The sequence below is a fragment of the Marmota flaviventris genome, chromosome 17 (genome assembly GCF_047511675.1).
Source record: "Marmota flaviventris isolate mMarFla1 chromosome 17, mMarFla1.hap1, whole genome shotgun sequence".
Lineage (NCBI taxonomy): Eukaryota > Metazoa > Chordata > Mammalia > Rodentia > Sciuridae > Marmota > Marmota flaviventris.
The window spans coordinates 29548002-29572478 of NC_092514.1; the positions used below are offsets into that span (position 1 = coordinate 29548002).

Here is a 24477-nt window from a genome sequence, read left to right on the forward strand (position 1 = left end):
CTGCGCCTGCGCCTCGGCCACGCTCCGCCCTCTCTCCGCTTCTCTACGTACGCACCGGGACTTCCGACAGCCGAACAGCGCTCGGGTGGGTAATTGGCTGGAGGTTTCTTAACAATTCATGAGGGGGCGGACCAAGTAGGGCTGCCTTTGTTAACCAGAGAGGGCGCGGCCGCTGGCATTCTCACTGCGGGCTTCTCTCAGCTGTACTTCGTTGCTAGATCGGGTCGAGATGTCTTACATCCCGGGCCAGCCGGTCACCGCCGTGGTGGTGAGTGCGCTCGCGCGGGTTCCTCAGCTTGGTCTGACCTCATTTTTTCAGAGCGATAAACTGACACCCAAACAGGTTGACAAAGCATCGAACCGGGGGCTCCTGCAAATAGCGGGCCAGAGCTCCGGCCCTCGCTTTGCCGGAGCGGTGCTGCAACCTCCCATGGCCAAGAAACATGGCTGGAACTCAAGAGCCTCCCGAAAACCTAGGTAGAGGCCAAATCTTGTGCATCGCCGCCGTCTGGCGGACTCCTTTCAGCCGACCGGGGTGGAGAGAACTAGTAGTAGAAAGACCTCGCCCAACGGAGTCTGGAGGAAAAAAAAAAAAAAAAAAAAAAACAACCCAAAACCAAAACCCTTTCCCGGGCCTCCCTGTCCCCAGCTGGGCAGCCACGGGGGGCGGGCGCCGGCTCCGGCTCCGATGTTCGTGAGTCGCAGCCTCTGGAATGAGGAAGCGCTTCCTCCGCTCCAGCTGGCTCCGCGGTTGCCTCCCATGGGAGGGAGATTTGGTGGGTGGGGCTGGACAGAGCCTCCAGTAGCAGCCCCTTACCCCTTCCCATCCAGCCTCGCTTTTGGGACCCACCCGCCGCCTTGTCCAGAGCGGAAACTCATACAACAGGCTTGATCCTTCTCTCAACTTTCCCTGGAACCTCAGCCCTTGGGGCAAAGTTCAGGTCCTTCACCTGATACTGGAGGCCCGAGACCACCCTTTGGACTCAGCCCAGGCCTCTGGCCACCTCCTTGCCTTGTCTTGGATGCTGGGTGCATTTAGAATAGGCAGAAGGAGAAAGGAAGTTTGGGACACTAGACCTGGGCACAAGCTTCCCGGCTGACTGGATCCTGGAAGCCAACTCCCTGGTAGAGGTGGGGAAATCGAATCCTAGAGAGAAGTCCGGTCGTGCCCAGCCATAAAGGAAGCCCTCCCACCCTGCTTCCCAGAGGTTTCAGAAAATGGGAAGAAATGCCTTCCCGGCAGGCAAGGAGTTAAGTAAAAGTTCCAGCCTTGGAGTCATAGGGACTGGAGGTGGTATCTCAGATGGGTGTGCTGGAGAGCTTCTGTAGTCAGGAGGGTGGGGCAAAGGAGCCACTGATAAAGATAGCATGTGAGGGTGAACTTGGAGCAGCAACTCAAGCCTGGACTGCAGGACCAGCTGTCCTAGTTTTACCCTGCACCAGCTTGACTTTTCCAGATCCCTAGTTTCCCCAGAAAGAAGGTTCCAGGTTTGCTTCTTAGCTGGAAAACAGGGAACACAAGTGAGGAGCCAGAGAGCCACCTTAACTGCTTGACTTCTCCCAGCAAGTCAGTGACAGGTTTCTGTTTCTTTTCTGACCTTGGAGGTGGGTTGGAGGAGCTCACACTTTTAGACTTGAGGATCCAGGTGAATGTGCCTGAGGGATAGTGTTTCCTGCTCCTTTTCCCTCATGTCATGCCTGGTTCTAGGTTCTTCCTCAAAGTGTAGGACCACAACTGTCCAATTCTTCTAACACCAGGAGCATGCCTGAACATGGTGGGTGGGGTTTAACCTCTCTGGCTATGTCTTGGATTGGGAAAGGATTCTGGAAGCTTTTCTCCCAGTCCTGCCCTCCGCCCCCCCCCCCCCCCCCATATAGTTTTGAGAATTACAGCCATTTTGGTCCCTCCTCTGCCCATGTGGAGCAAAGGCTTCACAGCCCTGTCTTCTGGGCACCTGTGTGGGTGGCTTCTGGCACTCAAACTTTATCTTCTCCTCCTAGATCCCCATCTGAAATGATAGTTGTGTTCAGCCAGATTAGATGGCTAGATGCTCGACTCCTCTCCCTGATGAACAGTCATCAAGTCTATGGATTTCAGTTTCCAAGTAGCTCATGTCCTCTGGCCTCTATGCTCACCCTACCCACCTCACACAACACATTCATTCTCCTACTTATGACCTAAGTGGCCATTTTAGCATCAAATGTGATCATGCCTTGCCCTATTCCCTAAATTCTCTGTGCTCCAGTGGGTTCACGGTCAGGTGGCCACAATGCTCATCACCTCCTTAAGGCCTGGTACAAATGATCCCTTTGTGAAGCCTCTCCAGGTCCAGGTCCAGATCCAGTTGCCATTTGCTTTTTTTCCCGTTCTTCCTGTTAAAACTTTACATCTTGGGGCTGGGCGCAGTGGTGCACGCCTGTAATCCCAGCGGCTTAGGAGGCTGAGACAGGAGGATCACGAGTTCAAAATCAGCCTCAGCAAAAGTGAGGCGCTAAGCAACTCAGTAAGACCTTGTCTCTAAATAAAATACAAAATAGGGCTGGGGATGTGGCTCAGTGGTCAAGTGCCCCTGAATTCACTCCCGGGTACCAAAGCAAACAAACAAAAAATTCCCCAGAACTTTCCACTTTTGGTTAATCTCTGTCCCCAGGATCTAGTGACTGGAAGGTACCTGCATAGGGCTCTGAAAGGTGGGGAGCTGAGTATGGTGGGGGGGGGGCTAGAATACTATCCTCAACCCTGCACAAGAGCAAGATCTGGGGCTTCGGGGGGACCCCCCTCTCCCATCTAGGAATAGTCTTAGAGGTCTGCATCCCACAGCTGTCCTGGTCCGGCTGTAGCCTCTTACCTCGCAGTTCCACATCTTCATCCTGTACTCTTTGGTCTCACAGACCTTCAAGCCTTTGGTCTGCTTCCCTTGGCTAGGAAGGAAGCCCTTTCCCTTCGGTGCAAGTTTGATCTTCTCTACTTTTCCTGAGCACCTAAATGTCTTGCCTTTGACAGTGCTGGCTCAGCAACCTGAGCTGCCTTATTGTACCTGCATTGTGCCTGACTCTCCTGCCCTGTGGGTCCCCTCCCTGGGAAATTGGACCTCTCTTCCATGGCAGCCACAGCACCCTTGACTCTTGGGCCAGAATGGGTTTAGAACACATGGTGACCAAAGCTGGGGAAGTAGGGGGAAGACAGGGCAGAGAGCTGTGTGGGTGGGTCCATGTTGCCAAGTTTTAAGTCCCAACTCTCCAGCCTCCCAGGCTGGTGACCAGCTAGATTCCTATTGATGGCCCCATGATCTTATCTCCAATCTGCAGCCCAGCCCTATTGGGCCCCACCCCTTGGCATAGCTCTGAGGTGACCCAGCAGCCTGAGGCTGCTGCTTCCGACTCAGATTCATTCTCCACTCACCCCATCATGCTTTTTTTTTACCTTTGCCAGCAAAGAGTTGAAATTCACAAGCTGCGTCAAGGTGAGAACTTAATCTTGGGCTTCAGCATTGGAGGTGGAATTGACCAGGATCCCTCTCAAAATCCCTTCTCAGAAGATAAGACAGACAAGGTGAGAGGGAACTAGGTCCTGTGACCTTTCCATGGGGCATACAGGCCTGAGATGGTGGGTCTCTGCTTCCTGGGCCTGTATGGAAGGAGCAGATCTTTTTCTCAGACAATCCTGATAGAGGTCAAGATATGGTGGGAAAAGGAAGGGTTGGGATGGGGAGTGGGCCTCTCAGCCCTAGGAAGGCCTGCTTAGACAGCCCAGGAAAAGTAGGAGGTGGTCATCAGCAGGGGCTGGAACATCCCTAGGTAGCCATGCTTTCCCCCTGGCTGTCCTGGCACAGTCTACACTGGTGGAATGTGCTGGGGGCAGGCTGGGCCCAGGGAGAGGAGTGGCTGGGAGTATGTTATGTTAGGCTCTGCCTTGTGGATAAGGGGCAAGTCCAGTGACCATAGGTCTTGACCTGGGCTCCCTCTTTCAGGGCATTTATGTCACACGTGTGTCTGAAGGAGGTCCTGCTGAAATTGCTGGGCTGCAGATTGGAGACAAGATCATGCAGGTAACAAGTGACCCAGAGGAGGAGAGATTAAGGTTTGGACCAAGGGGGCTGAAGCACATGGGGTTAGGAGAGATTGGCCCAGCCTTCCTGCAGAGAGGGACTCACCGAAGCCAACTGGAAGTCATGCTGGTATGGCCCACAGACAAAAGGCTCTTCTTTGAACTCAGTTCTAGTGCTTGACATCTCCATGTTTGGAGATTTTGGTCTGGGGGCCTGCTTGGGTGGCCTGGGTACACCATAGTTCTCTGCTTGCTGATCCTGGAAGCAAGGAACTGAGGTGGGCTGTTTTCTCTCCCTGGATCAGGTGAATGGCTGGGACATGACCATGGTCACACATGACCAGGCCCGGAAACGGCTCACTAAGCGCTCAGAGGAGGTGGTGCGCCTGCTGGTGACGCGGCAGTCGCTGCAGAAGGCTGTGCAGCAGTCCATGCTGTCCTAGCAGCCCTCCTGTGATCCTTACCTTGTGCCTACCTGCCTATTTGTACAGCGACACCACTTCCACGCTCTCTCTGCTCCTCCATCCTGGCTTCTGCTGCGTGCTGGGTTCCAGCTCAGAAGGGCGACAGCTGATCCCAGAGGCCTGAGCCAGCCCTGCTTCCCCTCCCACTCTAGCCCGAGGCTCTGGGACCAGGTCTGTCTCTGGGATACTGAGGATTGGAAACAAGGGCCTGGAGCTGAGTGAAGCCAGTCTGCGATGACCAAAGCTCAGCCCACTGCTGTTTCAGCAGTGCCTGGGTGAGCAGAAAACACCACTTTCTGAGAGCTGCCAAAGCTGGGAAATGCCACTCGGGGCTGGCTTTCCCTGATTTGCCCTGGCTGCAGGGCTTGGCCCTGCCTTCCTATGTCACTTCCACAGTGCCCAAGCCACATGCTGTCCACCCCGACATTGCCCAGTGGGGGGCTAGACCCCCACACTCCTGGAGGCACTATGAAGGTTCATCTGGATGGCAGCTGGTAGCCTCCCATGCACCCTCACTTCCCTGAAGGGTGCTGGCCTCCCCAGGGTTTGCCTACTTACAGGATTTAGCTGAGGTTCAAGCTGACATTTCAGGGCAGCTCTCAGGATTGCCATTTTTCTCTATGCCCGTGGTTTTAACTTTTGTATTTTTTTAATCACAACTTTGATACACAGCGTTTTTATCTTACTATTTGGAGATGCCAGTTGTAGTTTTGAGTCTAGCTTACTAATTCACATGTGGGAGCAACTACTCTTAGCACGTGAACAGCCTTACTTTGGTTACCATGGAAATGGGGCAGTATGATGCTGCCCCACACCCAACATCTCATGTCCAATAAAGAACGCTGGAATTCATGAGGGATCCTTGCTGAGACATGGAGTGGAATGGGACAAGTGCTTTGGTTTTAAGGATGGCTAACATGTCTCCCACTGTTCTGGGACAAAGCCCAACTCTTTTTAGGCCCACCTGCCCGGGAAAGTGTGTGGCTGGTGTTGCCTTAGAAGCTTTAGTGAGGGCTGAAGGTATAGTGGTAAAGTGCTTCCTGGCATAGGGGAAGCCCTGGTCCCAGCTCTAATACCATGATGGGTGGTGGAGCCTCAGTGGAAACACCCTGTATGTGGCAAAGGCCACATCTGTGTCTGGGTATACCTTCACTGCAATTAAGGTGGGGAACCTGGGGTGTCACTGTGAAGCTAGGTTACATAAAGGAAGTTGGGGGTACTTCAGTGTAACCTATCTTCAGTTCCCACCTGAGAGGGGCCTCATGGGCACTCTAGGATTCATGGGAAAAGAATCTGCCCCTGAGACTCTAGACAGTATTGATCCACAGCCAGGGACATAACCCTGGATGTTTCCGCAAGTCAAGAGCTAGCTAGGTAGTAAGCAGTGTCTAGTCCTCTGCCTACTAGCTCTGAGAAGGTGCTGCCACTTCTGGATCCACCTTATATTGCCAAATCAGATTTGTGAAGAAAAGTCCAGAATTTGAAATCTCCTATTTTTAAAGTGCAATACCCAAGGACATATTTTATAAAAATCTCTGGGTGGCCTAAATAAAACCGGTCTATAGGTTTGGTTGGGCTACATTTTCTGCTCTAGGGAAACAAGACCTTAAATTCCTTACAGTTGGATAGAATAATCTGGAAAATAAGACCTTTACTTCCCTGATTCCAGTGAAGTCATGCCCTTAAAAACCTCTAACAAACCCTTGCCCACATCTGCAGCTTGCACATGCTGGTGTACCTTAGTACTGGCATATGAGACCCACGAGACATACCTACCTGGCCCTGAGTGGGCATATCCCCAAGAGGGCATACCCAATGAAGCGCAGGGTCAGTACACAGCCACCTCAGATCAGTGATCTCCTAGGCCCTACACATTTCTTTACAGGAGGTCAGTAAGGCCAACTCCCTAAGCCCCCAGGGCTTAGCTCTAAAGGCCAACAGAGCAGCCTTCTGCATCTAGCAAATGCTTTGAGTGTGCAGAAAGAAACAAGCCAGGTTTTAATTAAGGATACAAGCACCATGAAAACAAAAAGGATATAGGCCGCTTACATTGGCCTTGTAGTAAAAAATGTGTGGGCCAGCAAACTCAAGGCACATCCTGGGACCCTCCCTTCCTGCCCTAGGAAGGACAATAGGTTGGGGTGGGAGGGAAGGAGGTTTGAGATTAAGATTATGCCCACAAGCATTGTGTGAGATAGTATCAATTACTTTGAAGCCCCCAAATTAGAGCATCTCAGGGGCCTGGGAAAAGGGAAGGGGGCCTGCCCTCCCCTTGGGGGAAATATGCTTACCACTTGGTAGGTCTGACAGGCCTCTAAGGCACAGGCCGGTAGAGTGTGTCCTGTTGTACAGGTGCTGGGTTAGGAGCACTGTGGGTTCAGATGGAGCCCCATCTGACTCAAAAAGTGGAGGTAGGAGAGAGGACAAAAGAAAGTATGCCACTTCCATAACATCCCTTCAAAAAACCTGAATGGAGTTAGTGTGGTATCTGACTTTGTATGATAAAGTTCCAGAGGGCATTGGGCATCAGTTCACTTCAGAATCGATCTGGCAGGCATCTCAAGGTTCAGAAATCCTCTTCACCAGGCCCTGGCTGGGGCCATCTGTACTGCTGTTGTAGAATCTGAGTTATGTAGAATGAGAGTCTTGGGGACCTTCAGACAAAGGACCCCAAGGCCTAACCCCCAAATCCTCTCCCCTCCGCCACCAGCACCTTTGAGTCCACTGGCCACAGCACCTGGCTACTTGGTCTCTGGGAACACAGCAGTGGCAGCAAAGTGCCCTTGGCTCTCCTGGCTGCAAGGTCAGCCCTTCAAGGTGCGCCCAGAAACATTGGTTGTTTGGGGAAAGGCCTTCAGCTGCAAGTTCTGCACCCAGTTCCACCTGAGATGGCTGTCAGGACCTGTGTATGCTGCCTGAAGCCTTAAAGAAAAAAGATGGAGCATCAAGATGCAGGAAGGCCAGATGCCTGGCCCTTGAGGCCTGGGAGGGGCTGAGACTTCTGGGGAGGCTGGGAGGGACAGCCTGAGGTCTAGCTTTCAGTCTTGGAGCAGAGTCTGGTGTCTGTCCCAGAGAGAACTGGATGAAGGCAGGCTGGTTGAGTTTAAGGCACTGGCCCTGAGGAAGAGAGCACTTCTCCTCTGTCAGCACATCCGAGCCAGCCCTGCACACCAACCTCTTCTCTGGTGTTTGCTGGGTGCAGCCTTACCCACCAGGGCCCAGGGTCTTGGCCATTTACACTAGGTCTCTGGGTGCTAGGTCAGCTGCTCGTACCCTGGTCTCTTTCTGTACAAACAGAAGTGCTGAATGAAGAAGACAACATCAAAGAAGATGGAGAAGACGCCAAGTCCAAACTTGGTTGGGTCTCCGAAGATCAATGTCCATTGGTCTGTTAATAGTCAAGGGGACAGAATCTGGTTTTAGGTTGGCAGTTCCTGTGGCAGTTGGCACATGTGGGGTTTGGGGGTCCCCATTTGCCCAGGACTGCAAATTCTCTAGCTGCAAAGCCCCTGGGTGAGTTTGTCCTTGTAGGCTGGGATGAGCTTGGAATCCCCAGGCTGCTGGGAGTAGCTATGGCTTGGGGATGGGGGCAGTGGGTCCCAAAGCCTGACCCTACCCTGTGTCTACACCCACTGGGTGGGGGCAGCCTGTTGGCTGACTCACCATTATTGTAGGACTGGAGGAACATCTGGAGGAGGCTGAAGCTGCCCCCTATGAAGTCCAGGAGCACATTGCCAATGCTCCAGCCCGCAGTGCTTTTGTAGTAAAAGTTCATGTAGGCCTGGGTCACACAGACAGATGGAGGGCTGTGAGGGGGCTGGATGGCTATGCCTTATGTCTGCCACTCTAAACAAGGGTGGCTCTGATTCATCCCACTTTTGTGCCTAAGCCTTGGCTCCAAGGAACATGGTGACCTTTAGGCTCTGACAAGCCTCAGCCAAAAGAACAGTCTGGGTGGTCCTGGGGTTTCATCTGCAGGCACGGCAATTGAAGTCCTTCCTTTCACTCCAGCACCTCCCAACTCATTGGAGGGAGGGAGGGAGAACAGCCGCTGCCTTCTCTACTCCTACCCATGGATGAAGCCCTATCCTGGTTTTCCAGCAACTCTGATTCTTCTTCCCATCTCTAATGAAGCTGTCCCTGTATTCAGCATGGACTTGTGCTGTGCCTTAACAACACAGGCTGGGAGCCTGGCTTCCTGGTATGGAATACCTGCTCCATCATCAGAGCTGTTACCTTGGGCAAATCACCGAGTTCTCCTTGCCTTAGTTTCCCCATCTATAGAGTGAAAATAACTCCCATCTGAGCCATGCTGGGCTTCCGGGGCTCCTCTTTAGTATCCTAGGTCTAGTGGGTTTTGCTTGGACATTCCCTTCTTCCTCCTGCCTAGGCTCCATAGCCCTCCTCCAAACCCGTGGTGCTCTTTGGGCTTCCTTGACTGGTACCACATGGGAGGGAGGTCTTGGCCTCTTTGGTGGTCCTCTCCCAGTCAGGGTCCATATTTGCTGTTACCTATGCAGTCCCAGATGCTCCTAAATGTCTTCCACTGGGGCTCCCTACCTCCCAGGGTTCACTAGTTTCCACTGAGGTTTTCCACCCTGGTTTCCATGCCCTGGCAAAAGCTGCCTTGGGAGCAGGGCCTGAGCTTAGGACCTCTCACCTCTCACACTATCGGCCTTATGATAATGCAGCAAGGTCATGGAGTACCTGTGGAAAATACTTGACCAGTGTGACAGCAAGCTTGATGTAGGAGAAACAGAAGAGAAATTGCAGCCATGTGGTTGCCCCAGCTGCAGCCACAATCATGGTGATGAAGGCGAAGAGCCACAAGAGTACCAGGAAGCCGATGGCGGGTCGTGACACACGCTGGCTGCCTCGCTGAGGATGAGACAAAGAGGATGGGGCTGTAGATAGGGGCACAAGGGGCTGCTGCAGGATCTCAGGAGGGGATGACCATGAAGGAGGGGTGCAGAGTGGGCTGAAGGGGAGAGCTGGAGATGGAAGCCTGGCATTGACATAGCCCATGTGAGGGAGGCCTACACTGAGGCTATGTTCAGTGAAAGGTGAGATGTAGGAAAGATACCAGGGATCCTCAGGCTCCATCTGGGACATGGAACAAGTTGACACTTGGGCTGGGATGAGGTCCCAAGCTGCCAGGCTGTGAGATCCCATCCCCAGCACCAACTTTACCTTGCAGTCTCCAGTTTCTATCTACTTTTTGTTTCTGCTTTGCAAAGCTGGGTGGCCTCTAAGCTCATTCCAAAAGGAGTGAAGGGTGTTAAAGATGTAAATTCCAACACCGGAAGCCCAGCAACTCATCCTAGCCCAGGTTTCGACCTGTTCTATGACCAGATGGAACCTCTTTAATATCCTAGGTCTAGTGGGGTTTGCTTGGACATTCCCTTCTTCCCGGAATCTGCCCTGACCCCAGCCTTTCTCCAGACATGGTGCCAAGTGGGCCTTCTTCACCAAAGTTTTACAGCCAAGGATAAGAAAACTGAGAAGGTTCGTGAAGACGGGGGCCACACAGCCCCTCTGTGGGCCCTGAACAGTGTGTAAAGAGAACTCACCAAAGGAGGTGACACACCACAGGGAAATGAAAACAAAGCTGTCACTTCAGGGGTTTTTGTGCCCTTCCCTGCTGAGACTCTTAGACTCCAATGGGCCTCCAACAAGGCTGATCCTAGGCTCCTCCTAACCTCTGTGGAGCCAACTCTCCAGCTGGCACCCTAAGCCCTGGCCACACCCATCTGCTTATACTTCCTCTCAAATGCTCCTCAGCCTCCAAAGTTCTGTCCCTTCATGGGGAATGACAACCCCATCTTCCCCTTTAATAACACAGAACGTCATTCACCCTGGAACCGCAATAAGAATCATTTCCTCATCACCCTCCTTCCCTTTCCTCCCTGGCTGGCTTTGGGCCTCTACTCTGCCTCCTGTGCTCCCTGATCCACACAGCTCTCAGCCTGATGTTTTGTCACTGCTTTTCTCTGTGTCCCTCATAAAAGATTTTGGAGCCCTGTGGGCTTGAACTCACTAGGTGTTCTCTGTGCCTGGCACAGGGCCTGATCCATTATCCAGGCCTGGGAAGTAGATGCTGAATGACTATGTTTCCTTTCTGAGGATTCTGCATCTCTATCCAGTGGCAGGTAGGAATGGCAGGTGGCATGTGGGTGGGTTGGGACAGGTGTTGGCTGGGATAGCTCCTGGTGGGCCTGGCTGCCAGGCCCTATCTCTCACCTCATACAGGCAGCACTGCACGATGACAATCAGGGTGAGGGCAACTGCGTGCAGGCTGAAGAAGACGTCATTACTGTCCACAGGGTTCACGCCATTGGGATATTTGATGAAAAACTGTTCCTGTTGAGGGTGGGGAGAAGCTGGGAGGTGAGATGCAGGTAGTCAGCAAGAAGCTTGGACAAGCCGTGGGGGACAGGCAGTGTCATACCTTGATGTAGGGTATCCACAGGAGGCCGATGTTGAACACGCTGTAGGCCACAAAGCCCATCAGGTTCAGGGCCACAAAATCGAAGCTCAGACCAATGACACTGCCAAGGGCAAAGGGATGCAGAAGGGAAGGGTGAGACCTGGGAGGGGACGGAGCTCCTAGCGGGTGAAGTGTGAGGAGAGCACTGTTCTTTGGTTCTTTAATATTCCACAGTCAATGCCACCCAACCCCTGTCCTCTTGGGTGCCGATTCCCTTCCTCCCTCACTTGCTCCTCCAGTCCTGGCTCCCACAGGGGATCCTGGAGGCCTCCTGCAGAAGTACCTCTGCCCTTGCTGACTCTCTGCTATGAGGCTCCCATGGCTAGGGTGACTGCAGCAGAGCTTGTGTCCTTGCTGCATGAAGATGCACCCCCAAGCCCACTTTCACTTTTGTCTTTAAAATCAGGTGGGAGTGCTTCGTCCCCAGGACTGAAGGATGAGTGACTTGACACCTCAGTCTTCCAGGGCTCTGGAGGTTTGGGTGGGCTTTTCCCCTACCCGGTCCATTCTTAGCTGAGAAGCCCATCTTGTTGCTTCCACAGGGAGGGACTGAACTGGCTAAGGGACCAATGCTCAGCACTGGACTCCTACCTAGGCTCTTAGAGAGGACTTTCCCATCAGGACAACCTTCTTGAGAAGGCAGACAGAGAAGAGCAGAGGGAAGAGTGGGAAGCAGCACCAACTGCAGCCTCACTGGAATGCCCCTTCTCACTGCCCCACAGGCCTCAGGCAAAGCTTAGAAGGTTACCTCTTCCGCCTCCAGTTCTTGATCACCTGAGGGTAGAAGGAGATGGACCAAGCCACAAAGTAGATCCACCCAATCACCTGGTTTATGATGCTAATGGTGTTGCTGCGGATCACCAAGAAGCGTATCCTTGGGCTAGAAAGGGATTTGGGATGTGATGAGCTAAGGCTGGGCTTCTGAAGAAAGCCCTTCTGCCCTCTGCCCAGCATGGCCTCCCTTTCCTCAAGGCCCATGTGGCCAGGGAGGAGGCTAGCCTACCTGGTTGCATTGGAATAATTTCCATGCAGATAAACAGTCACTTGTCCAACATTTTGAGAAGTCACTTGAAAAGAGGAATTTGTCACTCCGGGAGGCACTTCAACCTGTTAGAAAGACTTAATTTGATCTGAGGCCACATATAATTATTTAGGGTCTCACCAAGTGTCTTACACCAGCCTACAAATGAGGGAATGAGGAGAAGGTCCATCATAGATGGTCCCTATCTTCAAAGAGCTTGCTGAAAAAAAAAAAAGGCAGAAATGTTGAGATAGACAACCACTTCAAATCCCCTACATCTCTGTGTTTGACTTTGAGCAGAACTATGGACTGGTCCTCAGGGCCTTCCAGGGCTCAATTCTGAGGGAGGGTGGGATGACTTTCTTTCTCTCACTACTCATGTTATTTATGCTCTGATTTCAGTCTGATTATCTATAAATTGGAATAACATAAGTGACTATCTCACAGGGTTTCTGTGAATGACATGATGTCCACAAAGCTTCCAGTACAAAGCTTGACACATGGCAAACAGTGAGTGCTTCCTTTCATGCTGTACTCTGACAGTTGTGTTACATGTATTTCCATCATCATTAGACTCCTCAAGATCCACAAGAGGATGTCTGTCCTACCCCTTGCCTGGTTGCCAAGTGAACAAATCAAATGCTTGACAAACATGAAGGTTCTTAACCACATTTCTGCCTAATGTGCTGCTCCAGGAAAATGGACTTGGAGGCCTGCCTGCAACATCTGCTCTCAATCCCCCCATCCCAGGGTAGCAGGGAACAGGGTGATATATCTTTAGTGAACCAAACTGTCTCCTGTGTCCTCAATCTGTTTGTTCCCTGGGTGAGACCTATGGTCTACCCTCAACCCATATAGTTGGTTCCATGGAGATACAGCTCCATGAATGTTAGCTGATAATGGCTCCTTAATAAGGACCCTTGAGGCACTGGCTTTTTGGTTTTAGCACCAGAAATCAGGGGACTTTAGCAGGACAACCATTTCAAACCCCCTACATCTCTGAGTTTGACTTTGAAATGGAAATTTGATGACATGCACCGCTCTTAGCTCTTTTATTTTCCTGTCACTTCATTTGCAGTGCTGTTTATATATTTGTAAGTGGTCATTAAATCCCTTTGGAACTAGGCAGGGAGAAATTGGTGAATCAGAAATCAACCAAAATAAGGCAGACTGAAATGATTAGGCCCGATATTTTATACTTGCTGGTATTGCTTTTAATCCTCACAGTGTGGTCAAGTCAGACATTATAAACGATCTTGTGCTGTGTCCTGATGAATGACCTTATCCAAGGCTCACAGAACAGGTTTCTAGATAACCCAACTCCCAGGTTCTAATCAATGACTTCTAATGTCACTTCTAATGGACAGGAGTGGTAAGAGCTGGATGAGGAGGGGCCAGTGAAGCAAGAGTCTGAAAAGTGTCCAAAGGTCATTTGATACAAATGGCTTGTTTGACTCCTACTGTGAATTTTTTCCTAATAAACTGAACTGTAACACGCATACCGAAAAGTACACACATCACAGCTGGATGAAATGTCTACAGACAGAATGTACCCAGCTCCCAGATCAAGAAATGAAACAACACCCCAGAAGCCCTGTACCACCCGCTTCTTTGGTCTCCTGACCCCAAGGGTAACCGCTGACACCATATGGTCACTTTGTTAGTACTTTATATACAATGAATCCGACAGCCCATGATTTTTGTGTCGGCCTTTTTAGCTTGATACTGTGTGGCTTCCATTTACTTTTAAAAGAGGATTACTCTTATGTAGATGTTTGCCCTAAACTAAGTAGTGTGTTCCTCCCAGAGTCTAAACGTGATCTGTGGATGAAGAGGGCTGCTCAGACCTGCTATTGGAACCAGCTGCTCTTCTTGTACTGCTTGCTGCCCCTGGACCCTTGGTGGCAGTAAGCTGTGAGAAATGGCACAGGCTAATGCCTTATCAAGGGATCAAGGTCTCCTCTCACATAGGATCCCTTTAAAGGGACACTCTGAAGCCCCTCTCTCAGCAGTGCTGCATTTGCCAGATTCTCCAACTCTTGAGATTGATCATGTTTCACTACTGTTTGCATACTGGACCTCACCACTGATTTTGCTGTCCACCTCCACACCTCCCCGCCATGGCCTCAGGGCCTTCCAGCTCAGCCCTGCATCCCTCCCTGGCATTGTGAAGGTATGACTGACAAATAAAAATTGAACATATGTACAATGTTAGCTAATTAACATATCCAGCCTCCTTTTTTTTGTTCTTGTTGTGATACTAGGGATTTATCTAGGGGTGCTCTACCACTGAGCCATATCCCCAGCCCTTTTATTATTTATTTTGGGGCAGGGTCTCACTAAGTTTCCCAGGCTGGCCTTGAACTTGCTATCCTTTTGCTTCAGCCTCCCAAGTAGCTTGGATTATAGGTGTGTGCCACCATACCCGCACTTATCCTTTTTTTATGGTGTAAATCTGTTTTGTTTTTTTTTAAGGTGGAAACATTTAAAATCTCTTAACAGTCTTCCATCACAGTCATGACTTCCTTAATAATGGGGTATGCTCTGATTTAACATATTAGGCAATTTTATAATTATATGAACAATATAGAATGGATAAATACGAGTTGAGATGGCTAACTTGTCACACTATACAGTATAATCTTTTTTTTTTTTTAAATATTTATTTATTTTTTTAGTTATCGGCAGACACAACATCTTTGTATGACCCAACATCTTTGTTTGTATGTGGTGCTGAGGATCGAACCCGGGCCGCACGCATGCCAGGCGAGCGCGCTACCGCTTGAGCCACATCCCCAGCCCAATATACAGTATAATCTTATGGGACCACTGTCCTTTACGTGGTCCTCTGTTGACCAACAGGTTATTTGGTGCACGACTATACATAATACCTTATTATTAACTATAGTCATGATAGATCTCCAGAAGTTATTCATCCTAACTGATTTGTATTCATCTTGTTTTTTAAAAATTAATTTATTTTTAAACCCTTATTTCTCCTGAGTTACTATCTCCCTATTCTTCTTCTTCTTTTTTTTTTTGGTACCAGGGGTCTAACCCCTAAGCCACCTCCCAGCCCTTTTTATTTTTTGAGACAGGTTCTCACCAAGTTGGTAGGGGCTTCACCAAGTTGTTGAGGCTGGCTTTGGATTCCCTATCTTCCTGCCTCAGCCTCCCTAGCTGCTGGGATTACAGGCGTGAGCTAAGACGCCTGGCTTGCTGCCTCCCTATTCTTATCTAGTTGAGTGGCAACTGGCTTACATCCCTGGTAAGGAGGAAACAAGGTACATACAAATAGATAAATACATAAAGCTCTGAATAATTGTTACTATTATCCCAGGCAGCCTCTGGAACTGGGTTTTACAAATGATATCCACTCAATAGTGTCTCAGAAGAGAGTTTCATAAACATTTTTTTTAAGAGTAAATGTACTTTTTTTTAAAAGTTGTCAACAGACTTTATTTATTTATATGCAGCGCTGAGAATTGAACATAGTGCCTCATGTTATGAACAACTTGGCTGGGGTTGTGGCTCAGAGGAAGAGTGCTGGTCTAGCATGCGTGAGGCACTGGGTTCGATCCTCAGCACCACATAAAAATAAAATAAAGATACTGTGTCCACTTACAACTAAAAAAATTAATGTTTTTTAAAAAAGTTTCATAAACTTTAATGTGGACCCCAATCATCTGGGGACCTTGCTAACATATACACTTTGAATCTGGGATAGGGCCTAAGAGTTTATGTTTCTAAAAAGTTATTATTATTTTTGTGGTGTTGGGGATTGAACCCAGGGCCCCAGCATGCTAGACACATACTCTAACACTTGAGTATAGCCCCAGCAACTGAAAGATTTTTTCCTTCCTTCCTTCCTGAGCCACATCCCCAGCCTTTTTATTTTTTTACTTTTGAGACAGGGTCTCACTAAGTTGCTTAGGGCTCTGCTAAATTGTGGAGGCTGGCCTCCTATCTCTTGAGTAGCTGGGATTACAGGTGGGTGCCACCATGCCTGGAACAACTGAAAGATTTTTAAACAAGACTAATGCTGCTGGTTCATGAATATTCTTGAGTAGTAAGGCCTTAGAAAACTATCTTAAGAACTTCTAATTCTCAGAACCACTTTTGCCTCTGGCTTCTTCCTATCTCCTTCTTAATCAAAGTTATATAGCATAAAATGCTCATCCCCAAAGAGACTGATGAAAACAAAAGTCACAGATTTTTGGAATGATGAAACAGGGACAATCTAGGTGACCCATAGCCACAAACTCTTAATTACAACATGTTTTGTTATTTAGCATTTCCCATTAGTTAGATTTGTTACTTACTTCATCAGGGAGTTCAAGGATAGTAATATTTTTTGAATGAAATGTGATTTCAAAAGTGATCACCAAGGTTGCATTTAATGGCTGCCTGTGGAGGACAAGAGTCTGATTATTGCTGAGAAATTGGACACTGTGAAATCTCAACCAACCCTCTGGATTTTGCACCAGGTCTTAATTTCTCAAGTAATCAGGAATAAGAAATGCTACGTGCTCAACCCTGAGGGGTAGAGAGGTGGAATCCCTGCTCCTTAGGTGTCTTCTATCTTTACCAGAAAATTAGATGTCCCTTCAGGGTAGGATGAGAATGTGAGAAGGTAGCAAACTGACTGTGAATGATTTGGGAGGCATCCAGAGATGGATAAGATAGAGGCTCCCTGTGGCAGTGGGAAAGGTTTCCCAGAAAGGGTCAGATCTGAGCAGGATTTGGTTACAAAGTCAGAATCTGACTGAAGGAAATGAGGGCCCTTGGGGAACAGCCCATAGGGACCTCAAATCTGGGTGTAGAGGCTTGGAGTTAATTGAGAGGCCAGCCATAAGCCACTCAGGGACTCTAGAGGGGGTGAGTTGGGGTTAAAGGATGACTTGGGACATTTACAAGGTATGGACGTGCAGGAATGATAGGAATTGGAAATGAAATGGCAGGGCTGTAAGGGAAACTGGGAGCCATACCTCCCAGGAAAGGTAAAGAAAAAAGGACAGGGTTCCAGATCTTCAACTCAGGGCATCCTCACAACTGGGGTGCATGAACAGGGTGAAGTAGCTAAGGGCACAAAGGGAGAGGTGGGCTTTCTGGCACAGTCTAGACTAGGTCAAGACCGCTGTGCCTAAATTTGAAGGGGTCATCAAGTAAGAGTCTCCGACAAAGGCCAAGCATGAGCATTGCAGGAGTGGGATTATGCCATATGGTCACTTCTGCTTTTGGAAGTAACCTCAGCAGGACTAATCAGTAGTTCAGCTTCTTGCCCCTTGACCTTCAGGGATCTCTTCAAGTATTTAGTCTTGGAAAGGGTCTTGAAGTCTGTCATCGATTGTTCATTACTCTAGAACTCTCCACATGGGGAGAAAAAGCTTGTGTCTCTGGTAAGAAGCACCCCTTCTTCTTCCTCCTAGTGGAAGGATTCAGTCTGGGGGTTCAACTGAGATGCTACTCTGTAGCCCAGGGTTAGTATCACTGTTGTTTCTATGGCTTGTCCTCCAACTAAGAGGCAAAAGCGTCACCTCTGAAATATGAATAGACTGAACCACCAGTCAGCCCTGACCTAACTGTAGGGCCCATACAAGTGGGGCTGAGGACAAAAATGGGCCTGACAACTTACCCCAGGGTGATGCTGACGTTGGTTGAACTGCCATTTTCCAGTTTCACAACAGGAGGCACGGTGAAGCTGACAGTCGATTCTGGAAGGACCCAAGTCAATGATGTGAGTCATCAGATCAGAGTGTTCACGCCCATGAGAAGAAATAGGCATAAGGGCCCCTGACATCTGATCACTGACATCCTACTTTCTAAGTGAAGAGAGGGAGGTACTGGAGGCTCCATGAGGGGACTGGATACATGGGCCTCATTATGCTCCTTCCACATCTGTTGCCAGAGACAGAGACAGAAGGTGCCATAGGCCAGAGCAGGAAATGCTGGAGCTTTCTCCCCAATTTCCTCTTCTGACAGGCTCTGAGGGCCTGAGGCTTAGTTACCTGGAGACAATTTACAAGCACGGAGCTCCAAAATTACCACAAAGGAATTCATGCCACCATTTGGGATTATAAATGGTGAATGGGAACCACCTCTTCAGATGGATAACACAGGGGTCTCTTCTTTATAAGGTTATATAATCCTGAAGAACTGGTCCAGCCCCTCTCTGCAGTCTCAAGACATGCATGGGGCCCAGCTAACATGGTTTTAAAGAACCCTTTTACAATCCCTTATTGATTCAGCTTAACCCATGCATGGATCCCCCTCCTGAAGCTGGCGATAAGGTAGTGACTGGAGAATAGTTAAAGATACACATTTTTCATCATAAAGGATTTCTTCTTGGCATTAAGATGTTAACTCAAGATAAGGTAGACAAATAGGTGCTTCCAGGATGAGGGAGGAAGCCCGTTTGGGTGTTAGAAAATCACCTTGGGAAACTGGGTGTGTAGTTAAATGGTAGAGCACGTGATTAGCATGCAGGAGACCCTGGGTTTAATCCCCAATACCAAACAACAACAACAACCAAAAAAATCACCTTGGGAGGTCAACTACCCCAGGGTACCCTGGTCTCAGAACATGACCAAACTTGCCTCTTCAAGCTCTTCTTGTGTTCTTTGGGCAGCCCACCTCCTCATCCCTGCCCTTACCTCCACTCCAGGTGTGCTTAAAACATTATGCCATAACCTCCCCATCTCACCTTTCCTGTCTCACAGACCTTAGGGTTATGCAGTCCAGAGGTCATGATTATGAATCTAAATTGGGATGGGAATGGCACCCAAACGGGAGAGCAGGTGCTCAACTCTGATGAAGATGGTTCTTGTAGGGGTAGAGCCTGCAAGCAGGGCCCAGGTCTCCTCTACCCAGACTCCTTAAAGGCAGATAATGAAGAACTGAGAACTAAAATTTAATTCAGCTTCCTCTGTTGATTCTCCTTCTTCAATACTCCTACCTGGTAGTTCTTCTTCCCCTGCCTGGACACCTACAGGGAGAGTCATCTCATCTTCTCCAAGGTGCTCAGGCAACCTGAAACTCACATTTCTGGGTCCAGTTCTGCTACCTGGAGCCTTTCTGATCACATCTGAGATTACTTCTACCTCTTAGCCCTTCATCTAGGAATGTGGATGAAGGCTGCCTCCAGTCTGAAAATCCCCCAGCTGAGATGCCCACTGTCTGTGATCTACAGTATCCTCTTGCCTGGCTCCCTCAGGTCCTTGTAGAGGCCAAGCTGCTCATAGTATGTTGGTCCCTCCCTCTCTCTCTCTCTATTTTGGGTACTGGGGATTGAACTCATGGGCATTGAACTCATAGGCACTTAACACTGAGTCACATCCCAGCCCTATTTTGTATTTTATTTAGAGACAGGTTCATTGAGTTGCTTAGTGCCTTGCTTTTGCTGAGGCTGGCTTTGAACTCATGATCCTCCTGCCTCAGCCACCTGATCCACTGGGATTACAGGTGTGCACCACAATGCCTGGAGGTCCCTCTCATAGTTAACTATAGCCTCAGGACCTGGAGGCAATTTGGTGACTCTGTCCCACTTTTTGTTTTCATTTTCACTGCTCTGATATCATTTCAATTTAGTATATGTGCTGCAGAAGGGAGCACCAATGCTCTGATACTTATCTGAGGTTTTATTCTGGTCTTGCAAACTGGGGTGGTGCAGTTCATTTTACCCAGAACTGAGGACCACACCAGATAACCAAGTCCCATAAAGAGCCACTGCTCAGGACAGGGGTACTAAAAATGACATCAGGCAGCCACCCATACCTCTAGGTACCTAGGGTTCTTTTGGAACAGTGGTCAGAGTGAGTGGGAGATCCACAAGGCCTTAGATTTTTCACAGACTTTGCATGTAAAAGGAGGAAGTTATGAACTCTCAAGGAACCAGATCCAAGAATGTTTATGTCCCCCTCACTCAGCACCACAAAAGACAGCAGTATTTAACACTCTGAAATCACACAGTTCCACCATGGCTCTGACTCTTCCTAGCTATGTGATCATGGGTAAGGTACTGAATCTCTCTGAGTCTCCATTTCCTCATCTGTAAAATGGGGGAAAATAGCAAGACCTATCTTAAAGGATCACTGTGAAAATAAAAGGTAGTAATGTTTGTAACATGCTTTCCACTTGACCTGCATATGAAATAATTATTGGTTACTATCATCATCATCATTTTGAAACTACAGGACATTTTAGCCCAGGACATTTTAGCAGCCAGGAAGCTGGTACCATAACCTGGAAAAGTACATCTTAAGGTTCGCTCTGGGGTGGGAGCCTTTAGACACCATATCATAATTACCAAAGGAGTCACAGTGAATCCACCTCAGTTTTCACTAAACAGGCTCTGTTTTTTTTTTTTTTAAACTAATACTTACTGGGACCTCTCCTGCTCTTCATCTAATTTCATGCCAGCCAGTCCACTATATTCTTAACTCCCATTTTGTAATTATTACAAGGAGCAGGCATTTAATATAATTAATTTATATATTTATTTTTGGTACTAGGGATTTAATCCAGGGGCACTTTCACTGAGTTACACCCTCAGCCCTTTTATTTTGAGATAGATATTTTAAGTTGCTGAGGGCCTTCCTCACTAAGTTGCTGAGGCTGGCCTCCAACTTGGTATCCTACTGTCTCAGGTACCCAAGTTGCTGGGATTATAGGCATGAGTCATGGTGCCCGGCTCATTTATTTTTTGATGTGGAAAAGGGAATTACTTATTTGTTGATTTTGTCGTGTTGGGGATTGAACCCAGGACCTTGTGCATACTAGGCAAGCAATATACCACTATGCTATATTGCCAGTCAGGGGTAGGCATTTTTTCAGTCCTACTTTAGATATGAGAAAGCTGAAAATTCTCAGAGGGAAGGTGTCTTGCCCATATAGTTTAAAAATGGTGGGGGCAGGAGTCAAACCTGGAATGGTCGGATCCAAAGCTCAGGTTCTTGCTGCTAGGCTGCACTGCCTTAGATTCCACCCAAAGAAGTCAGAGATAAATACTCTGGAGATCACTCATCTCATCTATAGTCCTAAGATCACTCCTCAAAGCACAGAAGAAGGGTACAGCAGAATCAGCTAGAAATCTAGCTCCAGGTGCTTGATTTTATGGTAACTCACACTATTCTTTCATAATGACATTCAGGAAAGGAGGCAAAGTGATATAATGGAGTAGAGATCCTAGCAAAGTCTTAGCTTTGTTTCATTCTAGCTCTGAATTCTACTCTGTCTTGGCCTCAGTTTCCCCTCTATATAACTGGAGTAGTGGAAGCTTAATTTTCTCTTCTTTCTTAGCTAAGGGAATTTACTAGCATTACCAAAAGGAGGTTCAATGTGCATGCACACATGCACTCACACTCTAACCTTAATTCCAGAGAGCCATTCTCTCAATATGGCTGGTGTGAGGCTCTGGCATCCCTACTGAGAAACAATGGACCTCATGATCAGAGGGACCTTTCCCTTTTCACAAATTATCAACAAGATGTGACCACAAAGTAACATGACCAATATTTAACAAAGCTGATCAGATGACCATTGTTTCCTCAGAGATTAAAAGGCTAGATAACTTTAATGGTACAACCATTACGCATAGCTCTAAGAAAATACATGCAGGGTTGGCATGGTTTGTACCAGTTCACTTGAAATCTTCAGTCAAGGATTTTTTCTTTTTTCACAGTGCTGGGAATTAAACCCAAAGTCTTGTGCATATTAGGCAAGCACTCTACCACTGAACTATATCCTCAGCCCCTTTAGTCAGGGATTTCAAGATGCATCTGCATTTATTTATTTATTTGTGTGTGGTGCTGAGGATCAAACTCAGTGCCTCACACATGCTAGGCAAGTGCTCTGCCACTGAGCTACAACCTCAGCCCCAAGATGCATTTGCTTTTTAACAACAGCCAAGTTAATGATCAAAATAATGGGACTGGCACCCGTGGAGTGCTAAACAGAGTTTTTCATTGGATGGAATTTCAGAAATGCTTTGCATAGTGGGAGAACAGCTAGAATTGACACAGCACTCGAAGGTCCCTCCTACAAAGACATGCAAACCCTGATACCAGCTGCTTCTCTGTGGTCCCCCTATCCCTGTTAGCTGCTATTCCCTGGTCCTCTGATCCTCTCTAAGGGAAAGGTTTTAGTTTATTACAAGGTAATGTCAGGAAGACTCCTCAGGTGTCTGTATCTGGAAGGATCAAGTACAATAAGGTGGCCATGTCATTTGGCTCCCCAGTGTCTCCCAGAACACCTGACTCTCTTGGTGAGGTCCATGGGGTATAAACCTAAGTCATTTTTCACAGATATTATCTCAGCTTGTTGGAACTCCACAGTTTGACTTTGAGAACCACTTGTACAATCTGACTTTAAGAACCAACTGTTGACTTTAGTGATGTGGAAAAGGGAACAGGGACCTGAGGGAAGAAGGACAATTATTTGTGGACACATCTGGCTCTTTGTGAAACTCCTGGGCCCCAGAGCAGACCACGTGGCTGAAGGGCAGGCAGATATGCATGGCCTGGACAATAGTAGACCTTCGGTGACAAAGAGGACAGGTTACTCACTGTTTGTTTCTCTTTTTTAAAAGTTGATGACTCATTTTTAAACTTACCACATTTCTCTACAAGCTTCAGGGGGAAAAGGATAAAAATAAGCAGCCAATTCCTTATCATGTTCTTTGATTTTGCAGAACTAGGAAGAAAAAACAAACAGTAAGAGAACATCATGTTAAGGATGAATCAGCTCAGCTTTAGGAAGATGATATGCTCCCACAATCATGGCATGGAATGGCCCATAAAAGGACTTTCACTTCACATTTCTGACTTCATGGGTTTTGCACCACAACCTCAGAGAAGGGGATCCTTCTTTCTATGAAGAAAGAAGAGGACTTATCTTTCTTTGATATATGGGGAAACCAGCTCGGAACAGCTTAGAAGGTTATGTAAAGTCCCACCCTGAGGAAGTGAACACAGACTTTAATTTTTCCCTCTTCAACTGCTTTTTGCAACCTAGTTAACAGAAAGAAAGAATTCAGTTTTATTGTCTTTAGGGTTCTTGCTCCCCCCGCCCCTCCAAAAAAAAAAAAAAAAAAACCCAGTTTCTTCCTCATTTCACAGACTGTCTTGAACACTTGGTCAGCAAAAGTCCTTCATCCCCAAAGGCTGAGACACTCAGCAGGAAGGATTCCAGGAAAGACAAAAAGACACTGATAGATAAATTGATTAAAATGCTTAAAAGTCAGATTGATAATCTAACTATCTAATCTCACTACCACATAGGATTTAAATGATATGAGATGTAAAGCATGAATTCTCGATGGGGGCTACAATTGGTTTCTGGGGATGTTGAAAAAAAAAACAAACAACCCTAAGATAATGCATTGCTTTTTGGTCCTCCCAAGTGCCATAATATATAAACAAGTACAGTTTATCAGCACAATTAAAAATCTGAAGGTGGGAGTGGGTTGACAAGGGTAAACAGATTGAGAAACAATGATGTAAAGCAATTACTACTGTTCCCTAGGGCACCTAGCAAGCTCTCACAAGGGTTCAGCTGTCCTCCCTTCCTTCAGTTTGAGAACCCCAGAGGGCAGGGTCGGGATTTCCTCCTGCTGACTGCCCCGGAGACTAGCACTGGGCAAATTAATAGGAATTCCTGGAACGGTCACCTCAGCGTCTGCCCTCTTCAAGCGATCTGCACACCCAGATTCAAGCGGCAGCGAAGCAGGAGGCGGGGAAGGGGACTGAAGCACTCTAAGGTAGAGTCATCCACACACCATCCCGACAGCCCAGTGTCCCAGGTTCCGCTCACCACCACCCGAGTTCTCCCATCAACGTTAGGTCTGTCCGGTGTCACCAAGCCAGGACTGGTGACAGGAGATGGAACCCAGGCGCGGCTAAGGGGGCTGGATCCGCGGCAGGCTGTCCAGCTGACGTGCTGTGCCAGTCTCTAGGCCTTAGGGGGTCCGCCTGGGAAATGGGAGGCTGTCCAGGTCCTGCCGACTCTCACCTCATAGAGAGCTTCCTAGGCTCCGGGGACCGATCTCACCGTTCGCAGCAACCTCGCGCCAGGTGCCGCTTGGGAAGGTACCCGATTCCCCGGGCCGCTCAGAATTTGTGTGAGGGCGGGCCCAGCTGTCACCTGACTTGAGCCACCTGACTTATGGAGGACAGATCTCCGCGCAAGGCCCTCTGGAAGTTGTAGTTTTTACGTCTCAGCAGGCCAGAGCTGGGTTAAGGGTTAAGGGGACAGCGAAAGGCCTTGGCAGAGATGGGGGCTCCCGTGTGAAGGAAAGTCAAGCCATTTCTCTCGGAGCCTGCATGGTTTACAGGTGAACTCTGTGCTGCTTCAGGGAGAGAAGCTGGGTCAACGATCCAGTCCCCGAACCTTTGCCCTAAGGGCGGAACCCTCTGGGTCCGTCTGGAGGGCGTGAGAGTCCTCGGCCAATGGGAAGAGAAGA

General features: G+C 48.5%; 2 protein-coding genes across 4 annotated transcripts; one reads left to right on the forward strand and one right to left on the reverse strand.

The window, feature by feature from the left end:
• The first annotated feature begins 123 nt into the window (after positions 1-123).
• Tax1bp3 (Tax1 binding protein 3) lies at positions 124-5364 on the forward strand. Its single transcript, XM_027922591.3, has 4 exons — positions 124-268; positions 3434-3553; positions 3972-4049; positions 4354-5364. The coding sequence occupies exons 1-4, from the start codon at positions 230-232 to the stop codon at positions 4489-4491; spliced, it is 375 nt and encodes a 124-aa protein (XP_027778392.1). The 5' UTR covers positions 124-229; the 3' UTR covers positions 4492-5364.
• A 1115-nt stretch (positions 5365-6479) lies between these two features.
• Positions 6480-24415, reverse strand: Ctns (cystinosin, lysosomal cystine transporter). 3 transcript variants are annotated; one of them, XM_071603362.1, is made up of 12 exons: positions 23829-24415; positions 22630-22709; positions 17656-17734; positions 16343-16427; positions 12003-12106; positions 11748-11879; positions 10961-11060; positions 10753-10872; positions 9220-9390; positions 8176-8293; positions 7786-7900; positions 6480-7434 (listed from the first exon to the last, which is right to left on the reverse strand). In XM_071603362.1, the coding sequence occupies exons 1-12, from the start codon at positions 23846-23848 to the stop codon at positions 7317-7319; spliced, it is 1242 nt and encodes a 413-aa protein (XP_071459463.1). In that variant the 5' UTR covers positions 23849-24415; the 3' UTR covers positions 6480-7316. The 3 variants fall into 3 exon arrangements, with proteins under 3 accessions (XP_071459463.1, XP_027778391.1, XP_027778390.1); XM_027922590.2 differs by lacking the exon at positions 6480-7434 and having other exon boundaries at positions 7467-7900; positions 24027-24414; XM_027922589.2 differs by lacking the exon at positions 6480-7434 and having other exon boundaries at positions 7467-7900; positions 23829-24414.
• Positions 24416-24477: the final 62 nt, after the last annotated feature.